At 44.1% G+C, this 26,532-nt stretch overlaps 1 protein-coding gene and 1 long non-coding RNA gene across 40 annotated transcripts in view; both read left to right on the top strand.

Annotated features, from left to right (window-relative positions):
• gabbr1b (gamma-aminobutyric acid (GABA) B receptor, 1b) overlaps positions 1 to 26,532 on the top strand; it is a 154,847-nt gene that overhangs the window by 58,435 nt on the left and 69,880 nt on the right. The window contains exon 7 of the mRNA XM_049602196.1: positions 16,501 to 16,661. Coding sequence (XP_049458153.1) covers positions 16,501 to 16,661 — 161 coding nt within the window. The remainder of the gene's footprint in view (positions 1 to 16,500; positions 16,662 to 26,532) is intronic.
• Positions 20,873 to 25,354, top strand: LOC125904637 (uncharacterized). 39 transcript variants are annotated; one of them, XR_007451492.1, is made up of 5 exons: positions 20,873 to 20,974; positions 21,610 to 22,154; positions 22,343 to 22,678; positions 23,877 to 24,790; positions 24,872 to 25,354. It is a non-coding gene; the product is annotated as an uncharacterized LOC125904637 (long non-coding RNA). The 39 variants fall into 39 exon arrangements; XR_007451498.1 differs by lacking the exon at positions 20,873 to 20,974 and adding an exon at positions 21,370 to 21,527 and having other exon boundaries at positions 21,692 to 22,154; XR_007451494.1 differs by lacking the exon at positions 20,873 to 20,974 and adding an exon at positions 21,370 to 21,527 and having other exon boundaries at positions 21,637 to 22,154.

Below are 26,532 nucleotides of genomic sequence, written 5' to 3'. Positions count from 1 at the left end.
CAGGGGCCCACAGAGAGGGTGGCCGTCATACAGAGCAGTCAGATGTGGTCAGCCACCGCTGCCCCCACAGCACACAATGAATCGCTTGGATGAGCTCCTGACTATCATTACATTCAACTAGCTGCAGCGCCGGAGCAGTGGAGGCTGAAAACAACAAGTTAAAGGCTCGTCTCTGTGGAGTGTTCGGGGCAAAGGCCAAAGACGAGGGTGACATGGGCTTAATGCAGGATTTTCATGGGCACTTAAAGTGAAAAAGGCCAAAATTAAACAGAAGGTTTTAAAACGAGTTCAGATCAGCTCCGACAGGAAGTGACTACCCAACACAAAGTCAACCACACAGTGTCTTTCTGTAGGTTTGTGCTGACATGAGACCTCATTCACACAGTGAACAGTGTGTACGCACAAATGTGTGCTCAGACTGTGTGTGCGAACGTTTCACACAAAAATCTGAGATTCGTCTTTTTTTTTTTTTTATGCCTCCGCGGCGGCGATAGCCACGGCTGGAGGCGTTATGTTTTCGGGTTGCCTGTCTGTCCGTACATCCCGTCCTTATGAACGCGATATGTCAAGAACGCCTCAAAGGAAATTCTTCAAATTTGGCACGAATGTTCACATTTTAATCATTAAAGGTACTCAGCGTCATATCTCAGGAACAGAACCAGACTGGTCACCTGAGGCTGGATCCAAAATATAGTCAGTCCCCAAAGTGGTCAAAGGTCAAAATCACTGTGACCTCTTTTGTCTTATTCTTGTGAACGTGATATCTTAAGAACACCTGGAGGAAATTTCTTTAAATCTGCCACAAACTTTCACTTTCAATAATGAAGTGATTGATGGTCAAAGGTCAAGTTGCTGTGACCTTGTGTGCATCTCATTCTCGTGAGCACAGTATCTCAAGAATGCCTCGAGGCTTTTTCTTCACATTTGTTTGCTGAAGTACTTTTCGATTTTTTTTGTCAAAGGTCAAAGTCACTGTGACCTTGTTTCCATCTTATTCTCTTGAACAAAATATTTCAAGAGGACCTCGACAGAATCTCCTCAAATTTGACACGAACATCGATATAGTCATATGTTATGATTTTATGTAACAAATAAATCGACTGACTGATTGATGACTTTGATATTTTGTTTAAGTCGTGTTCAAGTTATTAAAATCTCGCATCTCCAAAACGACTCATGTTGACAGAATAACAACGTCTTCGTAAGGCGCAAAAAAACAAAACCCGATATCTGTAAAACTTCCACACGACGTAAAAATTCTAATGTCATCAGACCAAATTTTAACATCTGTCAACGAGTCCAATGTCTCTGTGACGTCATACTGACGTCCATCACCAGCTGGGTTTAATTAACATCCAAACACACTGTAAAGAGGCGCCCAGCTGCTCACCTGGTAGAGCAGGTGCACCATATGCAAAGACTGTGTCCTTGTCGCAGCAGCTGCAGGCTCCATTCCAACCCACGGCCCTTTACTGCATGACACCCCCAAAAATATCTTTAAGATAATACACTTAAAAAATGTGATCACCTAATAACTTAATTTGAAGTCTGGTGAGTTTGCCTGCTGCAGATTTTAAAAATGATCAAATATGACTTGAACCAAATCCTGAGGGGGATGTTGAAATATTTTAAACTGGACTGTGTGAGCTGATGTGTGTGTGAGGAAGATGAGAGGGAGGTGATGACAGGAGACAAAGAGGGAACGGGAGGCATTAGAGGGTGTGGAGGATCAGGATGCTGATCAGGATTTGGAGGGACAGACGGTCTGAACAGCAGGTGTGGTCGAAAGCAGCGGCCGGTCATATTTCACACTCCGGTTCAACCGAGCTGATTGGGGGGTGGGGGGGGGGGGGCACAGCCATGTTTCCGTCACCGACTGTTTCTACAGTGAGTGTGTGTTATTGTAAAATCTACAGCAGGAACACAGTTATAATCTGTGGCGGGGGAATTAGCTGACTGATGACATCATGAAGCGCCACAGTGATTGTCAGGCTTTTATTTTGCCTCACGCGGCCGTGTACGCTGGTAAATGTGTTGTGCTCACCACTGGGAGAGCTGGAGACGGCTGCTGATGTAATTTGTGTTCTGAAATATATGAACAAATGCAATTTGGTGTCAAATTGAGCAAACATGTCTGGAGACTGCGCTCCATGGTGGAGTGATAAAAGGATTACTGCACTGATGAAATGAGAAGGCTGCGTTCAGCTAAGACATGACGAGGGAGGTGGGGACGGGCTTCATGTGGAACAAGGCTTTATGCTTATTGTTGTCTGTTCTTCACGCTTTTAATATTTCAGAAACAAACCTGTCCCATTATATAAAGAGCGCAGAGGGAAACACAGAGTGGGGGAGGAGACACGCTGAAGAGCAGGTTGAATTTAAAGTTTCAATAGTTCTAATGGTTCACGTATTCTTGCCGAAGCATCACGGCCCGATGCACACAGCTGCACACGGTTTGTGGAAGGTCTTTATAATTTTACTTAATTATTTTGAATACACTTTGGCAGCAGAGACGAGTGAGGAGTCACAGAGACATGCAGTGAATACAGAGGACGGAGAGAGAAATGAACTGAGGCTGCTTTCACACCTGCTGTTTGGTTCCGTTCAGTCAAACTCAGGTTGGTTTGGCGCCTCGTTTTCAAACTGTATGCTTTGACTAAAATGAACAATGACAGCAATATAGTCCACGATGAGCAGCGCTAAAATCAACCTGCGTAGTTGTCCCTCCATTGTGACATTAGAAAGTGTCACATTTATCTTGCAAGTGTACTCTTCTTCAACGTTTGCTTTACTTCCTGGATTTTTCCCACATGGAAATTCTGACCAATCAAGAGCAGCTTTCTCACACAAGGCATTTGATCTGGTCCTCTTGTAAATGCTGCCGTGAGAACACCAACCAACTCTAGGCAATTATACAACTTTGGAACAACATGAGTCCCTGATTCAGACCAGAGGAGACCACTCTAGGGCTGACAGCAGCCTGAGAAGTTTCAACCAAATCAACCTTCTGCTGCCATATTTGCTCATAATTAGATTTTAATGACGTCTGTAGCGCTCGCACCAAACCGCCTGTCCATCTCATGCTCCATTATTCCCTCACTCGTCCACAAGAACCTGAGATACATAAACTCCTTCACTTCAGGCAGTAACTCACTCCCAACCCAGAGGGGGCAATCCAGCGTTTCCCCACAGAGAACCATGGCCTCAGATTTAGAGGTGCTGACTCTCAACCCGACTGCTATGACTACATTTTTTTGTCAATGACCTTTTGTCCATGATGAAAGCAAGATGATGACGAGCTAAAAATAGATCTTGATAACGAAAAGTAAGATGAAATCTACGTTTCATTTTCATTCACGAGATGAGATGTGATGAAAATGTTGGTGGTGGGATATCAGACACTGAAACCTGAAGACGGTCGTGCTTGTAATTACCTTAAAATGCTGCATGAGCGACAGGCTGGTAAACTCCAGTGAATAGTCTGCCCCAGGATGTTTCATTATCCAGCAGAAACAGTCACAGTAGAGCAGCATCAGCCGTTGGTGCCAGTTGTCTCTGTATTTCCAGTTCAAACCTTCCAAGCAAACTCAACTCATGGACTTTGCCATTTCTAAAACCCTGTGTACGGCCCTGTATAAGACCCAAACTCATTATTAATCATAAATAAACAAGTTTTCAACCATAACACGTGATCAGGTTCTGGACCTTGTCCACTTTTGTGTCGGGGTCAGCTGCAGACTGACTCTGCAGAGATGGCTGCCATCTTGTTTTTCCATGGCTGAGTGTAGTGTGGTCTTACTGCCACTAGATGGCACAACAAGTGTCCATGAACGAGGACAACAGGTCTGAGATACACAGAGTGAAGTATAAGGTGCAGTAAACTCAGTATATGAGGACACAGGGTCTCAGGAGGATAAGATGAGGACAGCGTGTCGTGTTGCTTCACTGTTATTTCATATGTGAATAGAAACACAGGCTCAGGCACGTTTAAGTACGTCAGCCAGATGTATAGACGTCACTGTGAAGAGGACAAAGCACCCAGGTTTATGTTGTCAGTTTCACAGCCTGTTGTGACCTGTTGCGTGTTCGTACTCTGTCAGACAGAGGAGTTTGTGTGCTCCTTATTTTATAATGAAAATAGTTTACCAGAGTCGCCAGAGGACAAAATGTGACCTCAGTGTGCAGCAAATGGGTTTTGTCTGTCTTTGACACCTGAACTTCTGTCTGCTCAGAATACATTTCAAAAACGTTATGCCTTTTTTCCCGCTGCTGTACCAAACTCACACCAAACCAGAACTCTTGAACCCGTGTACAAACCAAACTGCGACTTCTGTGAAGCTCTAATGTTTTTTGAGATCAACGTACGGGAAGGGAAGGTGAACGTTAATGTCCCTGCAGGGAAATTTGGGATACACACAGAAGTCATAAGCAAAACAAAACAGACAGCACACGACATAACACACAGGATCCAGAGTCACACACTGTCAGACGGAAATCATGGACATTATCAGAGATCAGAGATAGCAGACGGGACAAAGGACGATCTGTAACGCTCAGTGCTGCATTAAGGGAGGCACAGCCTGATGGAAGCATCTGAAACTCAACATGGAGGGGATGTTGAGAGTCTGAGACAACAGACCGAGCTTCAGAGGTGACCCTCTCCTCATACAGAGTAACACCAGTGATCAGCTTCACCACCTTGTCCAGCTTGTTCTTGCTTCTAAGGCTCAGATACCAAACCAACAGACAGACTCAATAAAAGCATGATCGTCCCATCAACATTGAACCTCCTCAGCTTCCTCAAAAAGAATAGGCGTTGGTTTCCCTTCTTACAGATGCTGTCAGTGCCCAAATACCTGCACTGCTGCCACCACCTCCCCCTCGATCACACCAGAAGCAGGAAGGCGGGGCCTCCTCTGAAAATCAGTAAACGTCTCGCTGGTCTTAGACGCATTAATGTGTTTAACAAAATCCAGTACAGGGCCATGATCATATTCTGATCCATGACGACGACTTACAGTAACCGAGTCGTCCACATGTGTGATCAACATCTGAGCGCCGTGACTGTGTTCATCTTCATGAAGTCTAATCGTCACAGTGAGGTTGAAAGGCTAAAAACTGTGCTCAGTGAGTCGTGTCGCTGCAGCTCTCTGTGCAACAAGTTTATCTGTCAGGTGCAGTTTGAACCTTTGCACAGCAAGTTGGGCTGCGTCACGCTCTTTATTAGGAGTGATACCGCAGAATTTGGTTTTGACACTTTACCAAGTAGCACAGGGTCAGAATGGACGATATCAGTGCTGCTTTTCCATGTAGGGGAGAGCAGTGTGTTATGATTTATGAGGTGAATAATCAGTCTGCAGAGGTGACCAATCACACTTTGAAAAGGTGACATTAAGCAAAGATGAAGATCTGATTTGGCTAAAATATTAATGTCACTAGGCGACTTCATACCTGAGCACAGCACAAGTGAGGGTCGGGCGTCAGCTCCCAGCAGGAAACAGGAGGGCTGGGAGGTTACTGTCCTCCTCCTGCTGACATCATCGTGGGATTTATACTTGTGCACCAGCTCTATGCAGACTCTGTGCCGTTAGGAGCATTTATATTTGTGTGGTGGTGTGTCTGTGTCACTCTGCAGTTACACCTCCAAAACACTAAACGCACATTAAACACACAGTAAACACACATTAAACACACATTAAACATGGCTTCATAGAGACAGTTTCAAACACAAATACACAAATCAGCTTCACTATAACTCGCAGCATTCACAGACAAACACTTGTCTTTATCTGGACACATTTTCCCCACAAATACAACATGCTAACGTTATTAGCACAAGCCTATGGCATTTTACATTGTATAAATTAGCCTAGCAGCTAGCAGAGATTTCCTCTGCTCATATGAAGCCAGGATAAATCACACACAAGACTTAAAATGCTATTTTTGTGGAGGCTTTATTGTCTTCACAATTTATTGTTTCTTATCTGTGAAATTAAAGTAAATCAAAGCTTTGTTTCCACTGAGGGAAATGGTTTCAGCTTACAGTATAATTCCCCCTGTAAGAAGAAGCTGCTGGGTCTTGAGTAAGTTGTTTGAGTGCAGACGACACAAAAGCAGCAGAGAAGTAAAGTATAAATGCACTGGATGTTGCTTGCACAGACAGAAACTAATCTCTGATTTGGTATCGATCCTGTTCACTCTAGGATCGATCTCTAAAATGAAAATGTAGCATCAAGAGTCTTGATATTTTGGTGTCAGTCCGCCCACCCCTACTCTGTATGCTAAGCTAGGCTAACAGCTGATTCTATTGTTGCAGTGTCAGTTTAATAACAGTTTATGTGGAGTGTTTTTTTGCTATCCAGACAAACAGGAAGTAGATTGTGCATCGCTAAACAGTTTAAATATCAAGCTGTTCAGACTTTAGTGTCTTCTGATGCGGACATGTTTCGTTGCTGGAGAGAAATCTGAGCTGTTGTGTTTCTCTTTGTCTGAGTGGTAATTTTTAGCTCTCGCTCTCTAGCAGCACATCTCTCCGCCTGCAGCGATCTTGGCAGCCTGTTGAGCCAATTGTGGTGCCCTGCAGTGATCTAGCAACCTGCGCAGCCAAACATGCTGCCCCCGTGTGACCTGGCAACCGGCACGACCAATCACAGCAACCCCCAAGAATCGATCGAGGCCTCACATCCTCCACTGAAGTCCCGCCTTCGTAGATGCCCGCAGTGCCATTCAGCAGCAGAGTGCCAGTGGAAACGAGGTCTCAAGACCAGATTTGCCTGTTTTTTGTCCTGATATGATGCAGATGGTGTGAAATGTTAATGAGGCTTGCGGGGTGCTTTTGGCAGCCAAAGGAGAGACGCACTGACCTCGAAACAGGACACAACTGGTCTCTTCTATGCCACGAGCCTTCTCCTCAGGTCCATTCATAATAATTCATACCAAGTCTTTACTGCAGCATGTTTCTGTCACTACAGCGTCACTATATAATGAGAATTAAGAGCTTTAGGTGAACCTCTCTGTTTCTCAGTGCAGTACATTAAGTGATAATGGTAATAAAGTAAGATGTGTTATGTGACTGGGACTGAAGCTCTGTGATGTTTCCCTCTCATCTCATCGTCACTTTGAGCCTGTGCTTTATTTTAGAACAACCCTAAAGGCTCACTGCTGAGCCAGGGACAGAAAGCCCATGAATATCAGATGCAGCCTGCAGCTCCTGGAGTCCTATCAGGACCGTTGCACAAGCAAGTACTTAAAGATCCCTTCTCTTCCGTTCATCCACACCGCTCTCTAACTGCCTCTGTTTAAAACCCCGAGCCCTAACAAACCCAGCCACTTTCATTATTGTCATTAACAGATGTCAGCCACAGCCGGCATACGTGAGGAGTGAGGGTCCGTTGGGAGGATAAAAAGCACTTCCTGTCTCCAGGAAATGTGAAGCTAACACAATCCGGTAATTAAGGTTTCACCTTAATTCACCTCCCCTGGTAACAAGAGCAGTTTGGTTTAATGGCTGTTTTGTTGGAGTTGTCTTCAGACACCGAGTCCCACTTAGAAGAAGAGAGCTCGGCAATAGACTCGGCACCTCTGGGCTCCGGTGGAAGGAGGGTGAATGCCTGTGCTGCATTTCATCATTTCAGAACATGAGTACGAGTCTGACAGGGTGCAAGAGCATCTTTCCACTGAGCGTGTGTGTAACATGGTGTCGTCCCTCGACAGCAAGGTTACTGAGAATAATGAGCAAACATACAATAAACTGAACCTAAAACTCTTCTATGAGAGTCTGTGAGTGGAGAAACAAACTCCACCCTGTGGTTGTATGACTCCGCCCACCAGTCCACCCTGTGGTTGTATGACTCCGCCCACCAGTCCACCCTATGGTTGTATGACTCCGCCCACCAGTCCACCCTGTGGTTGTATGACTCCGCCCACCAGTCCACCCTGTGGTTGTATGACTCCGCCCACCAGTCCACCCTGTGGTTGTATGACTCCGCCCACCAGTCCACCCTGTGGTTGTATGACTCCGCCCACCAGTCCACCCTATGGTTGTATGACTCCGCCCACCAGTCCACCCTGTGGTTGTATGACTCCGCCCACCAGTCCACCCTATGGTTGTATGACTCCGCCCACCAGTCCACCCTGTGGTTGTATGACTCCGCCCACCAGTCCACCCTGTGGTTGTATGACCCCGCCCACCAGCCCATCCTGTGGTTGTATGACTCCGCCCACCAGTCCACCCTGTGGTTGTATGACTCCGCCCACCAGTCCAGTGTCTCTGACAGTCTCCATCCATGTCAGTGAAAACATGGATGCTTCACACACAGAAGATCTATACAATCAGCACAGTTTCAAGATTCACCAATTCAGTATCTGACCAAATGTCTCCCCTTCTGTTCCTGAGATATGACGTTAAAACATGATGATGTCACAGTCAAGCTGACCTTTGACCTTTTGACCTTCATTATTTTATCCTGTGAGACATTTGTGTCAAGTTTGGTCAGAATTAGTGGATGAATTATTCAGTTATGGACAAAAACTTATGTTGTGAGGTCACACTGACCTTTGACCTTTGACCACACCATTTTAATCAGTTAAATCTTCAGTGCAGGTGGACGTTTGTGTCAAATTTAAAGCCATACCCTTGAGGTGTTCTTCAGAAATCTACCTTGGGAGATTCTGCTTTCACAAGAATGAGATGTACGCAAGGTCACAGTGACCTATGAAATTCTAATCAGATCATCCTTGACTAATTTTAAGAAATTCACTCCAGGTGTTCTTAACATATCACCTCCACAAGAATGAGACAAAAGGTCACAGTGATTTTGACCTCATCGCTGAGTACAAGTGAACGTTTGTGGCAAATTTGAAGACATTCCCTTTAGCTGTTCTTAACATATCGTGTTCACAAGAATGAGAAGGCTGCAAGGTCACAGTGACCTTGACCTTTGACCCTTGACCACCAAAATCTAATCAGTTCATTGTTGAGTCCAAGTGGACGTTTGTGCGTTCACTTGGACTTAAGGATGAATGCTTTGGAGTTTGGTGGTCAAAGGTCAAGTTCCTTTGAAAACAGAAGTGTATTTTGAAAACAGACAATGCACGTAACAGGCTGAAGTTGACACGGCGTCCCAGAACGTCAACAACCAACACACCCAGGGTACCTTGGACGCCATATGTGGACGTGTAAAGTCCATGACCAAACGTGGACATGTGACGAGGTCACGGTGAGGATGGGTTGGTATTTCTGGGACACCTCTGGGATGCTTCTGAAGAGCTCTTAAATGCTGCATCTACTGGAATCACAAGAATTGTCCAGAGTGACGCAGTCAGCCTGAGCGGCTGATTGGTTGCCTGCACTCTACTGACTAACTACTGACATCAGCAATGGAAAAATAAAAACTCCACGGTCACCAGCTGCTCCGGCCTGGAATGGATCAGCGGCTCGGGAGTCTTCCCAAACTTCCAGATGGCGAGCAGTGAAAACTCAACGACTGATGGGTGAAAACCAACAGACCAGTGAAGACTCCGCAACTGACCAATGAGAACCCAGCAGCTGGCGAGTGAAAACTCAAGCCACTGACGAACAGTAAAAACCCAGTTACTGACCCCTGAGGACTCGGGTGCTGACCCGTCTGCAGTAGAACCAGGCTCGAGCTGTCAGCTCTCTTCACCCAGCAGTTTCTCTTCCATTCTTTTTTCCCCTCTGTTATCAACATGGCTGACACTCATCTCTGGAGCGCTGCTGAAAGCTGCATGCCAATGTGGTTTCATGCAGCCAACCCTGACGGGACTCAGTTTTGACAGACAGTGGGGAGAGATTGTCCCTCTGTGCATGAAACACAAACAAAGAGAGGCAGCTGTGTTTGCATTGCAATGTCTCCACATTAACCTCGATCAGATCGGCTCATCTGAGAAGCTGCGGAAGAAATGAATCAGAATAAGGTTCATTGTGAAGAATGTTTTCACCTGTAAGGAGTTTGCTCAGTATTTGGTTCATACAGTTAACATATTCAGAGGGAATGTTGTGCCTTGGAAAATATAGGAATGAAAAAGAGACCACGAGGAGAAGACAGCAGAGGAGGCAAAACAAAAGATGAAGCATCACAGCAGCTCTCTGTTTGATCTGCCGTTCCTTTTAACTAAACTGGGCCTGACAGCTTTTTTTAAACCATAGTTCACAAAATTAGAGTTCATTTCCGGAGCAGAGATTCATGCAAGTGATCACTGTCATTTAGTTTTACACTAATCAGGAGGTAAAAAAGACTCGACTGTCAAATACGTCCTGATGCTGAACATGTTAAATAGAATATCGCGTTAGTTCAGTCAGGACACGATGTCAGGCTGAGCTCACGTCCCAGCTACATCAGCTGATCTCAAGCAGCCCAATCAGCTAATGGATCAGCTGATTGATGGAGGGTAGTCAGCTGATAGATCACATGATTCCTTTCTAAACAACCAATCAGCACATCTCATTCATGACGCCCTATTGAAACTGCTCTGGCCTGCCTCCACCCCAGCTCCTCCTTTTTATGTTGTGTCTGACTTATCAATGTCATTTCTGTTTGTCATTGATGCTGCTCTGTTCTGTTCCTGGGGTCTTTGCTGCTGCTCTCGCTGCCTTAGGCTTTCCATGTAGGCGCATGGAAGGGCAGAGAGGTGTGCTCTATCTGCGTCAAGCTTTCCTCATATGCGTGAGGAAGGGCAGAGAGGTGTGCTCTATCTGCCTCAAACTTTCCTCATGTGCGTGAGGAAGGGCAGGGAGGTGTGCTCTCAGCCTTAGGGTTTCTGCGTAGGCCCAAAGAAAAGCAGAGAGGCCCCAGTACAGAGCCATACCACCAAATATAATCCTGCAAATGGAAATAAAGTTTTCTTTGATTGAAGTTGGCCTGACTCAATTAATATAAACTGATAAATGATAAATAACAAATCTGGTTAAAAAATGGAAAGGGCCCTAAAGGGGGTCACTGCAAGATTACATTTATGCCACTAATTTGGTTTTCCTAATGTATTTTGGGGAGACTGCACAGAAAATGTAGAGCGGTGGTAGTTGGGGGGGATGGACCATGAACAGAACTCAGGACTTAGACACTGTGGAGACCAGGGTTCATGTCCTGTGTTTTCTACCAGTATGTAGTTCCTAAGGGTACGTGCTGTAGCTCTAACAGAGATATGTGTGGGTACATGAGACCCTAAAAAAGAGGCTGGATCATGGGGAGTACCACCAGTTGGTCCAGGAGCTTCTCCTCCATCATGGACGTTTACAGTACTGCACTTATCTGCTGTTTTCTATTCAGATGGTGCTAACTGTGCTTTGTAAAGTCGTATAGCTCTGGGTATCCAGCAACCACTACCACCAGTTTCTCCTCCATTGGTTACCAACTGTACACTTGTTGTCGTGACCACCACAGAAGCCCCGCCTCTCACATCATCCCATTGGACAATGGGGAAAAAAAATGTGGAGATGACATGAGGCACTTTTTGCTCTGAGCTGAGTTGTTTTCAAACGTAGCAGCGCTAAAACAGCGAGCAAAAAGCTTCATTCTCATTGAAAACAATAACAGAAAGCCAAAACATGAGCATGTTACAGTCCTGGAGGATTATTAATGTGCACCTCCTCCTGTACTGCCTTAATATGCACATTCAGCACATCCAATGCATCAAAACATTGTTTTCTAGTTGGAGCCACGTTTGCCTCGTTTTCAAACTGTATGCTTTGACTAAAATGAACAATGACAGCAATATAGTCCACGATGAGCAGCGCTAAAATCAACCTGCGTAGTTGTCCCTCCATTGTGACATTAGAAAGTGTCACATTTATCTTGCAAGTGTACTCTTCTTCAACGTTTGCTTTACTTCCTGGATTTTTCCCACATGGAAATTCTGACCAATCAAGAGCAGCTTTCTCACACAAGGCATTTGATCTGGTCCTCTTGTAAATGCTGCCGTGAGAACACCAACCAACTCTAGGCAATTATACAACTTTGGAACAACATGAGTCCCTGATTCAGACCAGAGGAGACCACTCTAGGGCTGACAGCAGCCTGAGACACAGTCCTGAACGTCTCTGGTCTCTTCAGAGTCGGTCCTCCTCCAGCTGTGTTCTCTCCGTCCCTCTGCTGCCTTTGTTCTGCTCCTCAGTCCTGCTTCAATTAGGTGGCTTAAGCACCTACACTTGTGAGTGGTGGGGCATTCTGGGAGATGCAGTGTGTACCATGGCGACCATTTTGTGATGTGGCTGCCAGTCCTGTACTGGAATGTATCACCCCTCTACTATTACAAGGAAGTGACATCCAGTAAACCAGTGACAAAGAGGGAAGGGGCTTTTACCCAGCAGCCCCAGCAGGTTAATTTGGCCCTGCATATGAAGAAATCAAGCCTTGCACATAATGACCTTCACTTGAAGAAGAGAGGGGAACAGGATTAGACGACTGAACTCTCCTAAGCTCCTTAATTGTATTCACTGAACACCAGCAGCTCTGCTTTTACCCTCTTCATCATGAAGTGCTCCATTTTATAAAATTAGAATATTATTTATGAAGCCAGAATCACTTATTAGCTCTGCTCAGTGTTACTCAAATTTGCTGTGGGAGGGGGGGACTCCAGACAAATCGGGAGGAATTACAGCACTGTGTCGTCTTCCCAGTTCCATGTCCATGGAAACTGGTTAAACAAGTTGTGTGTGCTGAGCTGTCTGCTCCCGAGTCACAGCAAACGACAGCACAGTTTGTTGATAGAAATGAGCCGGAGCTGAGGGATGTGGGAGGCACAGATACATGCCTCTCTTCTCTAGCAGCATGGATAATCCCAGAGAGATGGCGAAATAGATAGGAGGAGGCACAGGGAGATACATATCAGCCCACCCGAGAAAATGAGAGCCGGTCAGGTGAAGAGCTGCGCCTGGAAACAGAAATAGGATGGAGCAGAGAGAGATCGACATCATGCTGCCGCACCACCAGATAACAGGAAGGAACGGCCGAGAAGAAAGAAGCAAAATAAATGAGAATGAAGAGAGAGGGATCGGTGTCAGCCCGTCACTGTGCTGTTACATTATTAAAGATACACTCAGCACACACACACACACACACACACTCTCTCTCACACACACACGGACAAAATGGAAGGCATCACCGCTCTGAGGAAGAGTCAGTAATGAAGAAATGTGTAAATGTAGGAGTGTGTGGGGGAGAAGCAGAGCATGATTCACTGAGGCTCAATAAGATCTCTTAGCTGAATTAAAAGATTGTGTTGGTTCATGAAGTAAACAACAGTGAACGAGCCGAATCCCTGAAAACGTTCGCTTTGAGAATGTCCCACCTGTTTGGGATGACAAGGAGTCACCAGACCAGAGTCCTGCACCCGCTCATACCCGTTAAAGCTCAGCACCAGGACAGACCTGTTCCCGACTCACAGCAGAAACATAACTTGTTTCTTCATGTGCAACATGTTAGTCTGGAGGTTTAAACTGGTGTCCTCTCACAGAGTTGGTGATTCAAACTAAACTTTCATCTGAGTTCAGACTGTTTACTTACAGCACAGCTACACTCACAGATAACTGAGCCTCCTACCTGCCTGTCAAACACCATCAACCCACAAACCTTCTCCAGTCCGGACTGAGTGGAGTCCTGCGGGGTGAAGCTGTGAAGGCTGCGAGCGGAGCTAGCTGCTAACTGCAACTAACAAACTCCACAAATCCATTCAGCAGCTCCACCATCCACAGTCAGACACACATGGCTGATTATTTACTGCTGAGTTACAGCTCACAACTCACACCAACCCAAACATCCTGGTGCAGACTATTTACTGGAGTTTACCAGCCTGTTGTTCATGTGGCATCTGAAGATCATTACAAGAACAATGTCCGATAGTCCACAACATTTTTTGTCACGTCTCGTCAATGAACATGAAACATGGATTGTGTCTTTGGGTTCATTATCAAGATCTATTTTTAGCTCGTCATCGTCTGGTTTTCATCATGAAAAAAAGGTCATTGATGAGAAATTTTCATCATAGTTTTCGTGTTTCCCAGTGAGCCATGCCAGACAGCATGCACGACACCAGAACCTTGGAACACACTCACCTAAATGAAACGCAGTTGATTATAAGGTTATCCATTTCACCTGTGAGTTTTCAACATTGCTTTCATGGTTGCAAACTGGTTGATATTTGACTGATTTTCAACCTGGTAAAATGTGGTTGCATCAGCATGTCACAAAAACAAATTTGTTTCATCCCAGCGAGCACTTTTCTGTTGAGAAGACATTTAAAACATGACCTGGTCACTGATGAAAAGACGTTTAGAACTGCTTCAAAGGTGAAAGGTCTTTCACCGACTATTTACATTCACATTTAGACCATATTTCACTGAGATTTGCAATATTGACTTTCATCATCTAGATCTGGATGTGATCACTTAGTTAGGCTCCAAAATGAAGCTCTAGTGAAGGTTCAGTCAGGAAGACAATACTGTTCATGCTCACCCTGCCATTCACTCCTTGCATGCATGCCCACTCTCTGTCTCTAGGTGTCACTGTCTGGCACTGTCAATTGAGTCAGCAGCCAATAGCACACCTTCTCTGTTAGCCCTTCATCTTACTGCTCCTGATTTTAAATATGCTTTTTTGTTACTGTGGTCATGTGCGCCCTCCACCTGCCCATCACATCCAGTCTGCACAGATTCATCAGCCTCAGAGTCATCAGCCACCAAGAGAGTCTGGACTCCATGGGGGGCTATTTGTTGGACCCATCCACCCCTCTCTCCCGCCCCACTTGAACTTTCGTCGCCTTAACTTTCATCCTTGTCCCACTGCATTTCCCCCTGACGCCACTGGTTGCCATTAAACTATAACAGCAACCAGCGGCGTATCATGCCGACGTCAAAGGACGCCTTTTTTTGTTGGTTTCTGACGCCATATGTCACCGCCCAAGCACCGGATTTCGACGACTTTGAAGTCAGACGGGACTCTTGTTGTTGTTGTTGTTGTTGTTGTTGTCTTTTTTTTGTGCCTAAGCGACCAATGAAATCTTGCCAACTAATAACCTTCAGGCCGACTACCATTTGGTCGTCTGTTAGGGGGCAGCTCTACAGCATGACCCTCGCGGGGCCCACTTCAGTGAACCCACCCATGTTGGTAAATGTCACGGGGCCAATATGGAACCTGTGGACAGTCCCACATGGGCCCCACATACAGATGTTGGCTGGGATCCGGCCCTGGTCCTTGTGTGACTGAGCTGCAATGACCAGATGAGATTCAGTGGACAATTAAAGCATCCCATAATAGTCTTAATGAGGCTTTTCCACGCTGGCAGAAATACAGTCGCTGCAGAAGAATGTGATTAAAGTGTGTGTGAGCACCTGAGTCCACGAGGTGAAGTTACTCTGACGCCTCGTTAGTATTTGTCCATGTAACCTGGCGGTGAGGAGGAGGAGGAGGAGGAGGAGGATGAAGGGCAGGAGAGGGGGGTTGCTGTCGGAGGAGCGGGAGGAGGAGGAAGAGGAGGAGGAGGGGGGAGGGATGGATGGATGGCGGGAGGAGGAAAGATAAATGAGCGGGGCTGTGTTAAGGGATTGCAAATTCAAAGTGGTTTGTGAAACGGAGAGACTGAGCATCCCTCCTCCTCCTCCTCCTCCTCCTCCTCTCACACTCTCTCATGCTGCTGCAGTCCGCCACAATCTACCGCACAGACCTGCGAGCTCACACGGCTCCGTCATTTGCTCCGCTCTCTGCCGACCGAGCGACCGCATTCCAGCACCGCTGTGGCATCATCCTCATCCTCATCCTCATCTTCCTCACATCGACGCCATTGGATTACTGCAGACGGACATCTGTCGTGTTTCTGTGGTGTTCCCGTGCAGCAGCGTGTTGTGCGCGTGCTAACGAGCCGTGAGCGTGTAGGCGGACTGATGAGGAAGGGCAGATACATGACGAGAGGATCCGGACACAATAAAACTCCTCGTGCGGCTCCTTCATCAGGAGGTGAAGGCGCGCGGTGACAGAACGAGCGGAGTTTAGTTTCAGCACCTCGGACAGCGCGGCCGGATTTCATCACCTCACCGCGGCTTGATTTTCAGCTCAGTCTGTGACGTGGAGGAGCTGTGTGTTCACCTCCTCACTTCTCCTCTGCTCCTCATTGGTTGCATTGCAGGATGGTTCTTGCTCTGGCAGAGTAGCTCAGTGTCACAGGGCTCACTGACTTGGAGACTTCACAGCAGGGTCTGTCAGCTGTTAGATGCTGTCTCTGCATCAGCTCATTATAAACTGAGCCCCTCAGTGTTCTCCATGTGCCCCCGTCTCTGAGGAACGCCACCGTGTGCAGCACATGGGAATTCATTCCCCCTGACCACGCACAGTTAAACGGTGCAGACTCAAAGCTGATCGGTTCAGGAGGAATAAAGTGAGCGAGCCCTTCAGCGTGCAGCAGCTATGGCTCGGCTCTGCCACAGCCTCCTCGGCAGGTCTCTGACCCTGACCCTCACTGTGCTCCTCTCCTGCTCCTGCCCGGCTCTAGGCAAGAAGAAGCTCTACATCGGAGCCCTGTTCCCCATGAGTGGAGGCTGGCCCGGAGGACAAGCCTGCATGCCCGCCGCTCAGATGGCTCTGGACCTGGTGAATAAGAGGACCGACATCCTGCCGGACTACGAGCTGGAGCTGATCCACTATGACAGTATGGTGAGTAACTGACACACTCTGGGCCGTCACTGTGAAGCAACACATAAACTCATGCTGTTAGTTTGACACAATGTTTAATGTTAAATCAACAATTTTTGAGTTAATTTGACTCATTTAATACAAATGATTTCAACTCATTAGTTTAAGGCCAAGAGGTGGAGCAGCGTGCCGTGCAGTCTGACAGCTGTTTTAGGTTGAGTCTGAGACTTGAGACGAAAATGTCAAGTAGTTAAAGTCGACATTTAGTCACAATGTTTTCTATGTCTTTAAACTGATCCAGTGAGGCTGATTCATGGATCATAAATCAGACTCAAGGTGACAGGTTGTATAAAATAATGTGTGTGTCATGTCTCCAGCAGTGTGTGACAGGTTTAAGGGCTGATTTACGAGCACACACTTACTGATCATCATCTGAAAAGCTCAACATGTCTCTATTTATGCTCTCAACAAATAACTAATGTGAGCCAACTAGGATTTGTCCCCAGGTTCATTGTAAACTCTGACTTATCCATGTGACTGTTAAGAAGCAGAAACATAACTTGTTTCTTCATGTGCAACATGTTAGTCTGGAGGTTTAAACTGGTGTCCTCTCACAGAGTTGGTGATTCAAACTAAACTTTCATCTGAGTTCAGACTGTTTACTTACAGCACAGCAGCTCTTTAAATATGTTCTATTTTATTTCATTATTAGGGTTAGTAATCCTAGCTATTCTTCTTCTTCTTCTTCTTCTTCTTCTTCTTCTGAGGAAATCATTCTTCCCATGGGTGAAAACTCACCAAACTTTGCACAAAGGTCCAGTCTCATGCCAGATATCCTCAGCTGTAAACTCAAGCCAATAGTCCTGATGGTGGCGCTACAGCAAGCGTCTAAAGTTCAAAACTTTGAAAATTCATCACAAATCAACCATACGTGCTACAACTTCACAACTTTCATCAAACTGTAGCCCCAATACTGAAGAAACTTTTGTACATTAAACCTATTAAAAATGATGAAGTTCATCACTCTGTTTTTTTCAAAAACTGTAAAACTTCTTAAACCTATCTCCTCCCACAATTTGTGCTCAGTTGACACCAAACTTGCTACAGAGCATCTTCAGACTGTCCTACACAAACTATGTTTCTCAGATTTTTGATTTATCAAAAATTGAGCCTACAGTGCATCAAAATGTTTGACTGTAAATGGTACTGTAAACATATACATGCAAATTCTTGCTAAATAAATCTTCAATGTTCATGAAAAAATGACAAAATTCTAGAGTCATGGTAGATGATGTGTGGCAAATTTCAGAATTTTATCTCAAAAACTAAATTTTTGACAGCATTTTGAATTTTGCTCTAATGTGAACAATTGGAGTCAATGTAAAAATGGCAAATTTTAAACATCAGTTTTTCACTTATGAAGCAAATCAATCATTGTTACAAACAAATTACCAACATCTCCATGCTGTCTAGATGCAATATGTGTATTTTCAGGTTTTTGTCTTAATAACTGAATTTTTTACAGTGGTTTGAAATCTGCCTTTCCATGCACGGATGGCTGCTTTCCTACACAACAGTGAATGGCTTACTCAGTTTGTGAAGCCACTGTTGAGCTGCTACTTGCCAATGAGCTCAGAGCGGTAGATGACCGTCTTAGGTTCCAGAGGTTGCTCAGAATTGCCTAAAAATGGCCGGCCCCGACCCATCGCTGTGCAGCAGCTATAATTATTTTAGTGTTTGAAATACATGGATCAGATCAACAACCCTCTGCTCCCTGAGCTCCTGCCACAACCTGAACTTGTTAATCGACTCCACTCAAAGTGCTTTGACACTCCTTGTCACATTCACACATTCACACACTGGTGACAGAAGCTACTGGAGGAGCCGGGGATCGAACCCCTGATCTTCTGATTAGTGAACAACCCTCTGACAGCCGCCCACTTGACCGTTCATGTCAGGTCAAAGGCTGCAGACAGTCTGAAGCAAAGTTAATAACACGCTGCTGTAGACTCATAATTAAAACCCTTCATATGACTTTACAGTCATTTATAACTACAGACCTGAAGGCTGATTACAAAGTGTGAGACCCACATGGGTTTATTAACAGACTGCTGACTGATAACTATGCTCAGTGAGTGATGTGAGGGAGGGCGAGGAGGGGCACCTCCCCCCTTGTTAGCAAAATGACCAGAATACGTCCCCTTGTTAACCTGCTGACCCTCTCGGTCCCCGGGGCCAGACCCAGACCTGCTGCTGATAGACTCATAAAGGTCCCACATTGTAAGGAGTCACGTCCTCTGTTATCACACACCACGATGAGCCGTCAGGACTGTGTTGTTATTGACAGAGGGGTTAGCATTGTCGCCTCACAGAGAGTTGGCTCCAGGTTCAAACTCTCACACCAGAGCCTTCAGGGTCGGGGAGCCCTTCTGTGTGGAGTTTGCATGTTCTCCCTGTGTCAGCGTGGGTTTCCTCCAGGTGCTCCAGCTTCCTCCCACAGTCCAAAGACATGCAGGTTAATTGGTGACTCTAAATTGTCCGTCAGTGAATGGTTGTCTGTCTGTCTGTCCCTGTAACCCTCAACAGGATTAGCAGTTACAGGATGTAACGTGTGTATTATGTGTCAGTCCAGAGGCCGACCCTGTTGTGTCACATGTCAGATCTGTTGTGATTCCGCGGTGCCGACATGCTGTGTAAAATCACACACTGGAGCGACATGATGTTGCTGTTTGTGTAAAAATGACTGACTGCTTCACTGTGGCTGTTTCATTCGTGTCTCCACTCTGAGATGTGTCTTCCCACATGTCGGCCCATCATGAGGACAGTCAGCAGTCCGCTGTGTGTTGTATGTTTTAAAACACAGCATTCAGGTCATAAAATGGGTCGCAGCCCCTGAGAAATGTTCTGCCTCCTGTATGGTGGCATAACAACTGCATCCGTGTGTGTGTGTGTGTTACATACAGCCTGCACACACACACACACACACACACACACACACACACTGTGCTAATGGCTTCCTGCCTGCTCACTCTGGAAACTTTCCTGTTCATCTATTTCTGTTTTCACTCAACCTGAACTCCAAACGTTACGAAAGCAACCCGACATCTTTAAATTCAAATGTGAGCTGAGCAGGAAAATAGACCAGAGATGATGCGTTCAAGGACACAATAATAAATACTTTAAAACAGATGAGTAAGGAGATAAAGATGTGAAGAAGCAACAAGTGAACAAATGTTAAAGTAGCTTCAGATTATTAGAGTCTGCAGCTTCTGCAGGAAATGTTTCAGCAGGTCAGGTGACACTGAGCCACCTCTTTATTATTGTTATGTATTTGTTTATTCCCATGAACACAAAGAGCACGATCAGACACTGCACACAGAGTTTACCTTTTCCTCTGCTTCAGCTGTGTCCACGTCCAGCTCTGACCTCCAAACACAGAACAAATCGCGCTGCCTCTGATGCCAGATCACACCTCACAGTATTAATAACTCACAAATAAATACATAAAACACAGGAAGGTAAAAAAAAAAAAAAAAAAAGAAACAGATAAACAAGTAGTGGACGATAAGAGAGCCCAGAGGAACAGAGTGAAGAGTTCTGATTGTATAAAGTCTTTAAAGTATTCAGGCTGTTCTTCTTCTACACTGTTCATATGCAACCCTGCAGAAAGTTAATGCACCAGTATGTGTGTATAACCCACGTACTTAGGAAGGCTGCAGTCAGGTGACCAATGAAGGAAGGAGTCCCCATAAGAGGCCACATGCATGCATGCCGTGTTTTTTGTGTCCTCATATTCATTGCTTTGAATGGAGATACACTGCAGGTGCATTTAAGTTCCAGAGTGACGCAACCTGAGATGAACCGGATATAAACCCCTTCACCTGTAGTGGTGGGCTCAGCATTGCAAGTTGTACTTTGAAAAAGCAAAACAAAAGGTATCAAGGCATGTTTGATGTCTCAAATATCAGGATCAGGTTTAGGCAAAAAAAAAAAAAAAAAAACGTGATCAGGTTTAGGCAACAAAAACACATGATCAGGTTTAGGCAACAAAAACACATGATCAGGTTTAGGCAACAAACACACATGATCAGGTTTAGGCAACAAACACACATGATCAGGTTTAGGCAACAAAAACACATGATCAGGTTTAGGCAACAAACACACATGATCAGGTTTAGGCAACAAAAACACATGATCAGGTTTAGGCAACAAAAACACATGATCAGGTTTAGGCAACAAAAACACATGATCAGGTTTAGGCAACAAACACACATGATCAGGTTTAGGCAACAAAAACACATGATCAGGTTTAGGCAACAAATACACATGATCAGGTTTAGGCAACAAAAACACATGATCAGGTTTAGGCAACAAACACACATGATCAGGTTTAGGCAACAAACACACATGATCAGGTTTAGGCAACAAAAACACATGATCAGGTTTAGGCAACAAACACACATGATCAGGTTTAGGCAACAAAAACACATGATCAGGTTTAGGCAACAAACACACATGATCAGGTTTAGGCAACAAAAACACATGATCAGGTTTAGGCAACAAACACATGATCAGGTTTAGGCAACAAAAAAAAAAAAAAAAAAAACCATGTCGAGGTTTAGGCAACAACAAAGATGATCAGGTTTAGGCAACAAAAACACATGATCAGGTTTAGGCAACAAACACACATGATCAGGTTTAGGCAACAAAAACACATGGTCAGGTTTAGGCAACAACAAAAACATGATCAGGTTGAGGCAACAAAAACACATGGTTAGGTTTAGGCAACAAACACACATGATCAGGTTTAGGCAACAAAAACACATGGTCAGGTTTAGGCAACAACAAAGACGTGATCAGGTTGAGGCAACAAAAACACATGGTTAGGTTTAGGCAACAACAAAGACGTGATCAGGTTGAGGCAACAAAAACACATGGTTAGGTTTAGGCAACAAACACACATGATCAGGTTTAGGCAACAAAAACACATGGTCAGGTTTAGGCAACAACAAAAACGTGATCAGGTTGAGGCAACAAAAACACATGGTTAGGTTTAGGCAACAAACACACATGATCAGGTTTAGGCAACAAAAACACATGGTCAGGTTTAGGCAACAAATACACATGATCAGGTTTAGGCAACAACAAAGACGTGATCAGGTTGAGGCAACAAAAACACATGGTTAGGTTTAGGCAACAAACACACATGATCAGGTTTAGGCAACAAAAACACATGGTCAGGTTTAGGCAACAACAAAGACGTGATCAGGTTGAGGCAACAAAAACACATGGTTAGGTTTAGGCAACAAACACACATGATCAGGTTTAGGCAACAAAAACACATGGTCAGGTTTAGGCAACAACAAAGACGTGATCAGGTTGAGGCAACAAAAACACATGGTTAGGTTTAGGCAACAAACACACATGATCAGGTTTAGGCAACAAAAACACATGATCAGGTTTAGGCAACAACAAAAACGTGATCAGGTTGAGGCAACAAAAACACATGGTTAGGTTTAGGCAACAAAAACACATGATCAGGTTTAGGCAACAAAAACACATGGTCAGGTTTAGGCAACAAACACACATGATCAGGTTTAGGCAACAAAAACACATGGTCAGGTTAAGCAACAAACACACATGATCAGGTTTAGGCAACAAAAACACATGGTCAGGTTTAGGCAACAAAAACACATGGTTAGGTTTAGGCAACAAACACACATGATCAGGTTTACGCAAAAAAAAAAAAAAAAAAAAAACATGTCGAGTTTAGGCACCAAACCCACATGTCAGGTTTAGGCAACAAAAAAAACGTGATCAGGTTTAGGCAACAAAAACACATGGTTAGGTTTAGGCAACAAACACACATGATCAGGTTTAGGCAACAACAAAAACGTGATCAGGTTGAGGCAACAAAAACACATGGTTAGGTTTAGGCAACAAACACACATGATCAGGTTTAGGCAACAAAAACACATGGCCAGGTTTAGGCAACAAATACACATGATCAGGTTTAGGCAACAAAAACACATGGCCAGGTTTAGGCAACAAACACACATGATCAGGTTTAGGCAACAAAAACACATGGTCGGGTTTAGGCAACAAACACACATGATCAGGTTTAGGCAACAAAAACACATGGTCGGGTTTAGGCACCAAACCCACATGTCAGGTTTAGGCAACAAAAAAAACGTGATCAGGTTTAGGCAACAAAAAAAACGTGATCAGGTTTAGGCAACAAAAACACATGGTTAGGTTTAGGCAACAAACACACATGATCAGGTTTAGGCAACAACAAAAACGTGATCAGGTTGAGGCAACAAAAACACATGGTTAGGTTTAGGCAACAAACACACATGATCAGGTTTAGGCAACAAAAACACATGGCCAGGTTTAGGCAACAAATACACATGATCAGGTTTAGGCAACAAACACACATGATCAGGTTTAGGCAACAAAAACACATGGTCAGGTTTAGGCAACAAATACACATGATCAGGTTTATGCAAAAAAAAAAAATCACGTCGAATTTAGGCACCAAAACCACATGTCAGGTTTAGGCAACAAAAACACATGATCAGGTTTAGGCAACAAACACACATGATCAGGTTTAGGCAACAAACACACATGATCAGGTTTAGGCAACAAATACACATGATCAGGTTTAGGCAACAAATACACATGATCAGGTTTAGGCAACAAATACACATGATCAGGTTTATGCAAAAAAAAAAAAAAATCATGTCGAATTTAGGCACCAAAACCACATGTCAGGTTTAGGCAACAAAAACACATGATCAGATTTAGGCAACAAATACACATGATCAGGTTTATGCAAAAAAAAAAAAATCACGTCGAATTTAGGCACCAAAACCACATGTCAGGTTTAGGCAACAAAAACACATGATCAGGTTTAGGCAACAAACACACATGATCAGGTTTAGGCAACAAATACACATGATCAGGTTTATGCAAAAAAAAAAAAATCACGTCGAATTTAGGCACCAAAACCACATGTCAGGTTTAGGCAACAAAAACACATGATCAGGTTTAGGCAACAAAAACACATGATCAGGTTTAGGCAACAAATACACATGATCAGGTTTAGGCAACAAAAACACATGATCAGGTTTAGGCACCAAACCCACATGTCAGGTTTAGGCAACAAAAACACATGATCAGGTTTAGGCAACAAACACACATGATCAGGTTTAGGCAACAAAAACCCATGGTCAGGTTTAGGCAACAAATACACATGATCAGGTTTAGGCAACAAAACCACATGTCAGGTTTAGGCAACAAAAACACATGATCAGGTTTAGGCAACAAACACACATGATCAGGTTTAGGCAACAAAAACCCATGGTCAGGTTTAGGCAACAAATACACATGATCAGGTTTAGGCAACAAAACCACATGTCAGGTTTAGGCAACAAAAACACATGATCAGGTTTAGGCAACAAACACACATGATCAGGTTTAGGCAACAAAAACCCATGGTCAGGTTTAGGCAACAAATACACATGATCAGGTTTAGGCAACAAAACCACATGTCAGGTTTAGGCAACAAAAACACATGATCAGGTTTAGGCAACAAACACACATGATCAGGTTTAGGCAACAAAAACCCATGGTCAGGTTTAGGCAACAAATACACATGATCAGGTTTAGGCAACAAAAACACATGGTTAGGTTTAGGCAACAAAAACACGTGGTCAGGTTTAGGCAACAAAAACACATGGTTAGGTTTAGGCAACAAAAACACTGGTCAGGTTTAGGCAACAAATACACATGATCAGGCTTAGGCAACAAAAACACATGATCAGGTTTAGGCAACAAAAACACATGGTCAGGTTTAGGCAACAAAAACACATGGTTAGGTTTAGGCAACAAAAACACGTGGTTAGGTTTAGGCAACAAAAACACGTGGTCAGGTTTAGGCAACAAAAACACGTGGTCAGGTTTAGGCAACAAAAACACGTGGTTAGGTTTAGGCAACAAATACACATGATCAGGTTTAGGCAACAAAAACACATGGTTAGGTTTAGGCAACAAAAACACGTGGTCAGGTTTAGGCAACAAAAACACATGGTCAGGTTTAGGCAACAAATACACATGATCAGGTTTAGGCAACAAAAACACATGGTTAGGTTTAGGCAACAAAAACACGTGGTTAGGTTTAGGCAACAAAAACACGTGGTCAGGTTTAGGCAACAAATACACATGATCAGGTTTAGGCAACAAAAACACATGATAGGGTTTAGGCAAGAGAAAAAACATGGTCAGGCATAACATACTACTACAATCTGTGCCATTTGGCTGCGTTATGAACTGACGGTGCACGTCAGTGTGTCATACTGCAGCAACAGGTTCCATCTGGCCGACCAGCTGCACATCATAACACTGTGAAGGTTTCATCCAGCCGTGTTACAAACTAACCTAGTGACAAAGTATTTGAGGACTTTTGAATGAGGCCAGGTGCAGACCGCACCAAGTAAATTTCATGTAGATCAGGTCACATAAGTCCTCCTGGACTGAGCACAACACTAGACCTGTATGAGTCACTGAACTTACCAGAGATACGAGCTCCGCAGTCGGTTCTTTGATGATGTGAGCTTTCAAAGGAACATGAGACATGAATCATGACAACATACTGTATGACAAACAAACTGCATCAGCAAACGGGAGCAGCTGTCACGAGCTGAATGTCGCCAACAGGGACGTGATGGACATCTATACAGTGTATGAGCTCTAACTGGCTGCCGTCGCAGCGCTGTTTGTGATACTGATTTACTGTAATGTCAAATGACATGTTTTCTCACAGTGTTTGACATGAGTGAGCGTTTGTGTTGGTCACATGATCAGAAATAATGTCAGGATCACATGGTGTTGTTTTCTCCAGCATCGTTCTGTTTGACCGGTCAGTAAAAATGTTTCTTACTCCTCACCTGTAATTTGTCTAACAGATGTTGACGGGTTATTAATGGTGTTGAACTCTGCCCTGGGTTTCTCTCTGTAAACATCTGTAAATATCTGTAAACATCTGTGAGAGGTGGCGCCGTGAGCAGAAACGTTTCTATCATCCAATGGATTTGAGATTTTCTATTTTAGAGTCTTTCACTGCCAGATCACACACACACACACACACACACACATTGTTCTGTAGTTATTCATGAGGAGGAAAGGGGCGGTGCTAAAGGGAGTGGCGGGGGAGGGACTTATGTGTTTTTGTTTTGGCTGAGGGAAGGGGCAGACACATTTTAACGGCATTATTTTTAAATTGTGGTGATTTTCCTAATTTTGGCAATAAATTTTGGAGATTTTTAAAGAAACTATGAGATTTTTTTTAAAATTTGGCGATAATATTTGAAAATAAATTTTGGCTATTTCCCAAATTTTGGGAATCATTTTTAGAAGTAAATTTTCACTATTTTCAAAGACAACTGATGTCGGTGATTTTCCAAAATTGGACAATAATTTTTGGAGATAAATGTTTTGATTTTTTTTTTCAAATTTGGGTGATTTTACAACTTTAGGCAATTCTTCTTGAGGATAATTATCTTTTGTCTTTAAAGCTAACATGGCTTTCAATTTTTGGTGATTTTCCAAATTTGGGAAATTTTCCAGATACGTTTTTGGAAATTATGTAATAATTAAATAACCAAGTCTAATCTCAAATTAGTGATACTTCATCAAAATCACTTTATACTACATCTCCTTCAAATTTGGACAAAACTAAACCATCTGCACAAACCAACCATTCACACATGAGAATGAAAAACCAAGGCTTTTTTTTTTTTTTAACTCCCAGGATTTCGTCTTTAGCTTTTAACTTTCAAACATCAAAGGGCAATTTTTTTTTGTTGTTGTTTATGTTGTTTAGTTTATTTCG

The sequence above is a fragment of the Epinephelus fuscoguttatus genome, linkage group LG17 (genome assembly GCF_011397635.1).
Source record: "Epinephelus fuscoguttatus linkage group LG17, E.fuscoguttatus.final_Chr_v1".
Taxonomy (NCBI): Eukaryota; Metazoa; Chordata; class Actinopteri; order Perciformes; family Serranidae; genus Epinephelus; species Epinephelus fuscoguttatus.
The sequence above is the reverse complement of the archived record's forward strand: the minus strand, read 5'-3'. Positions and strand labels throughout refer to the sequence as shown.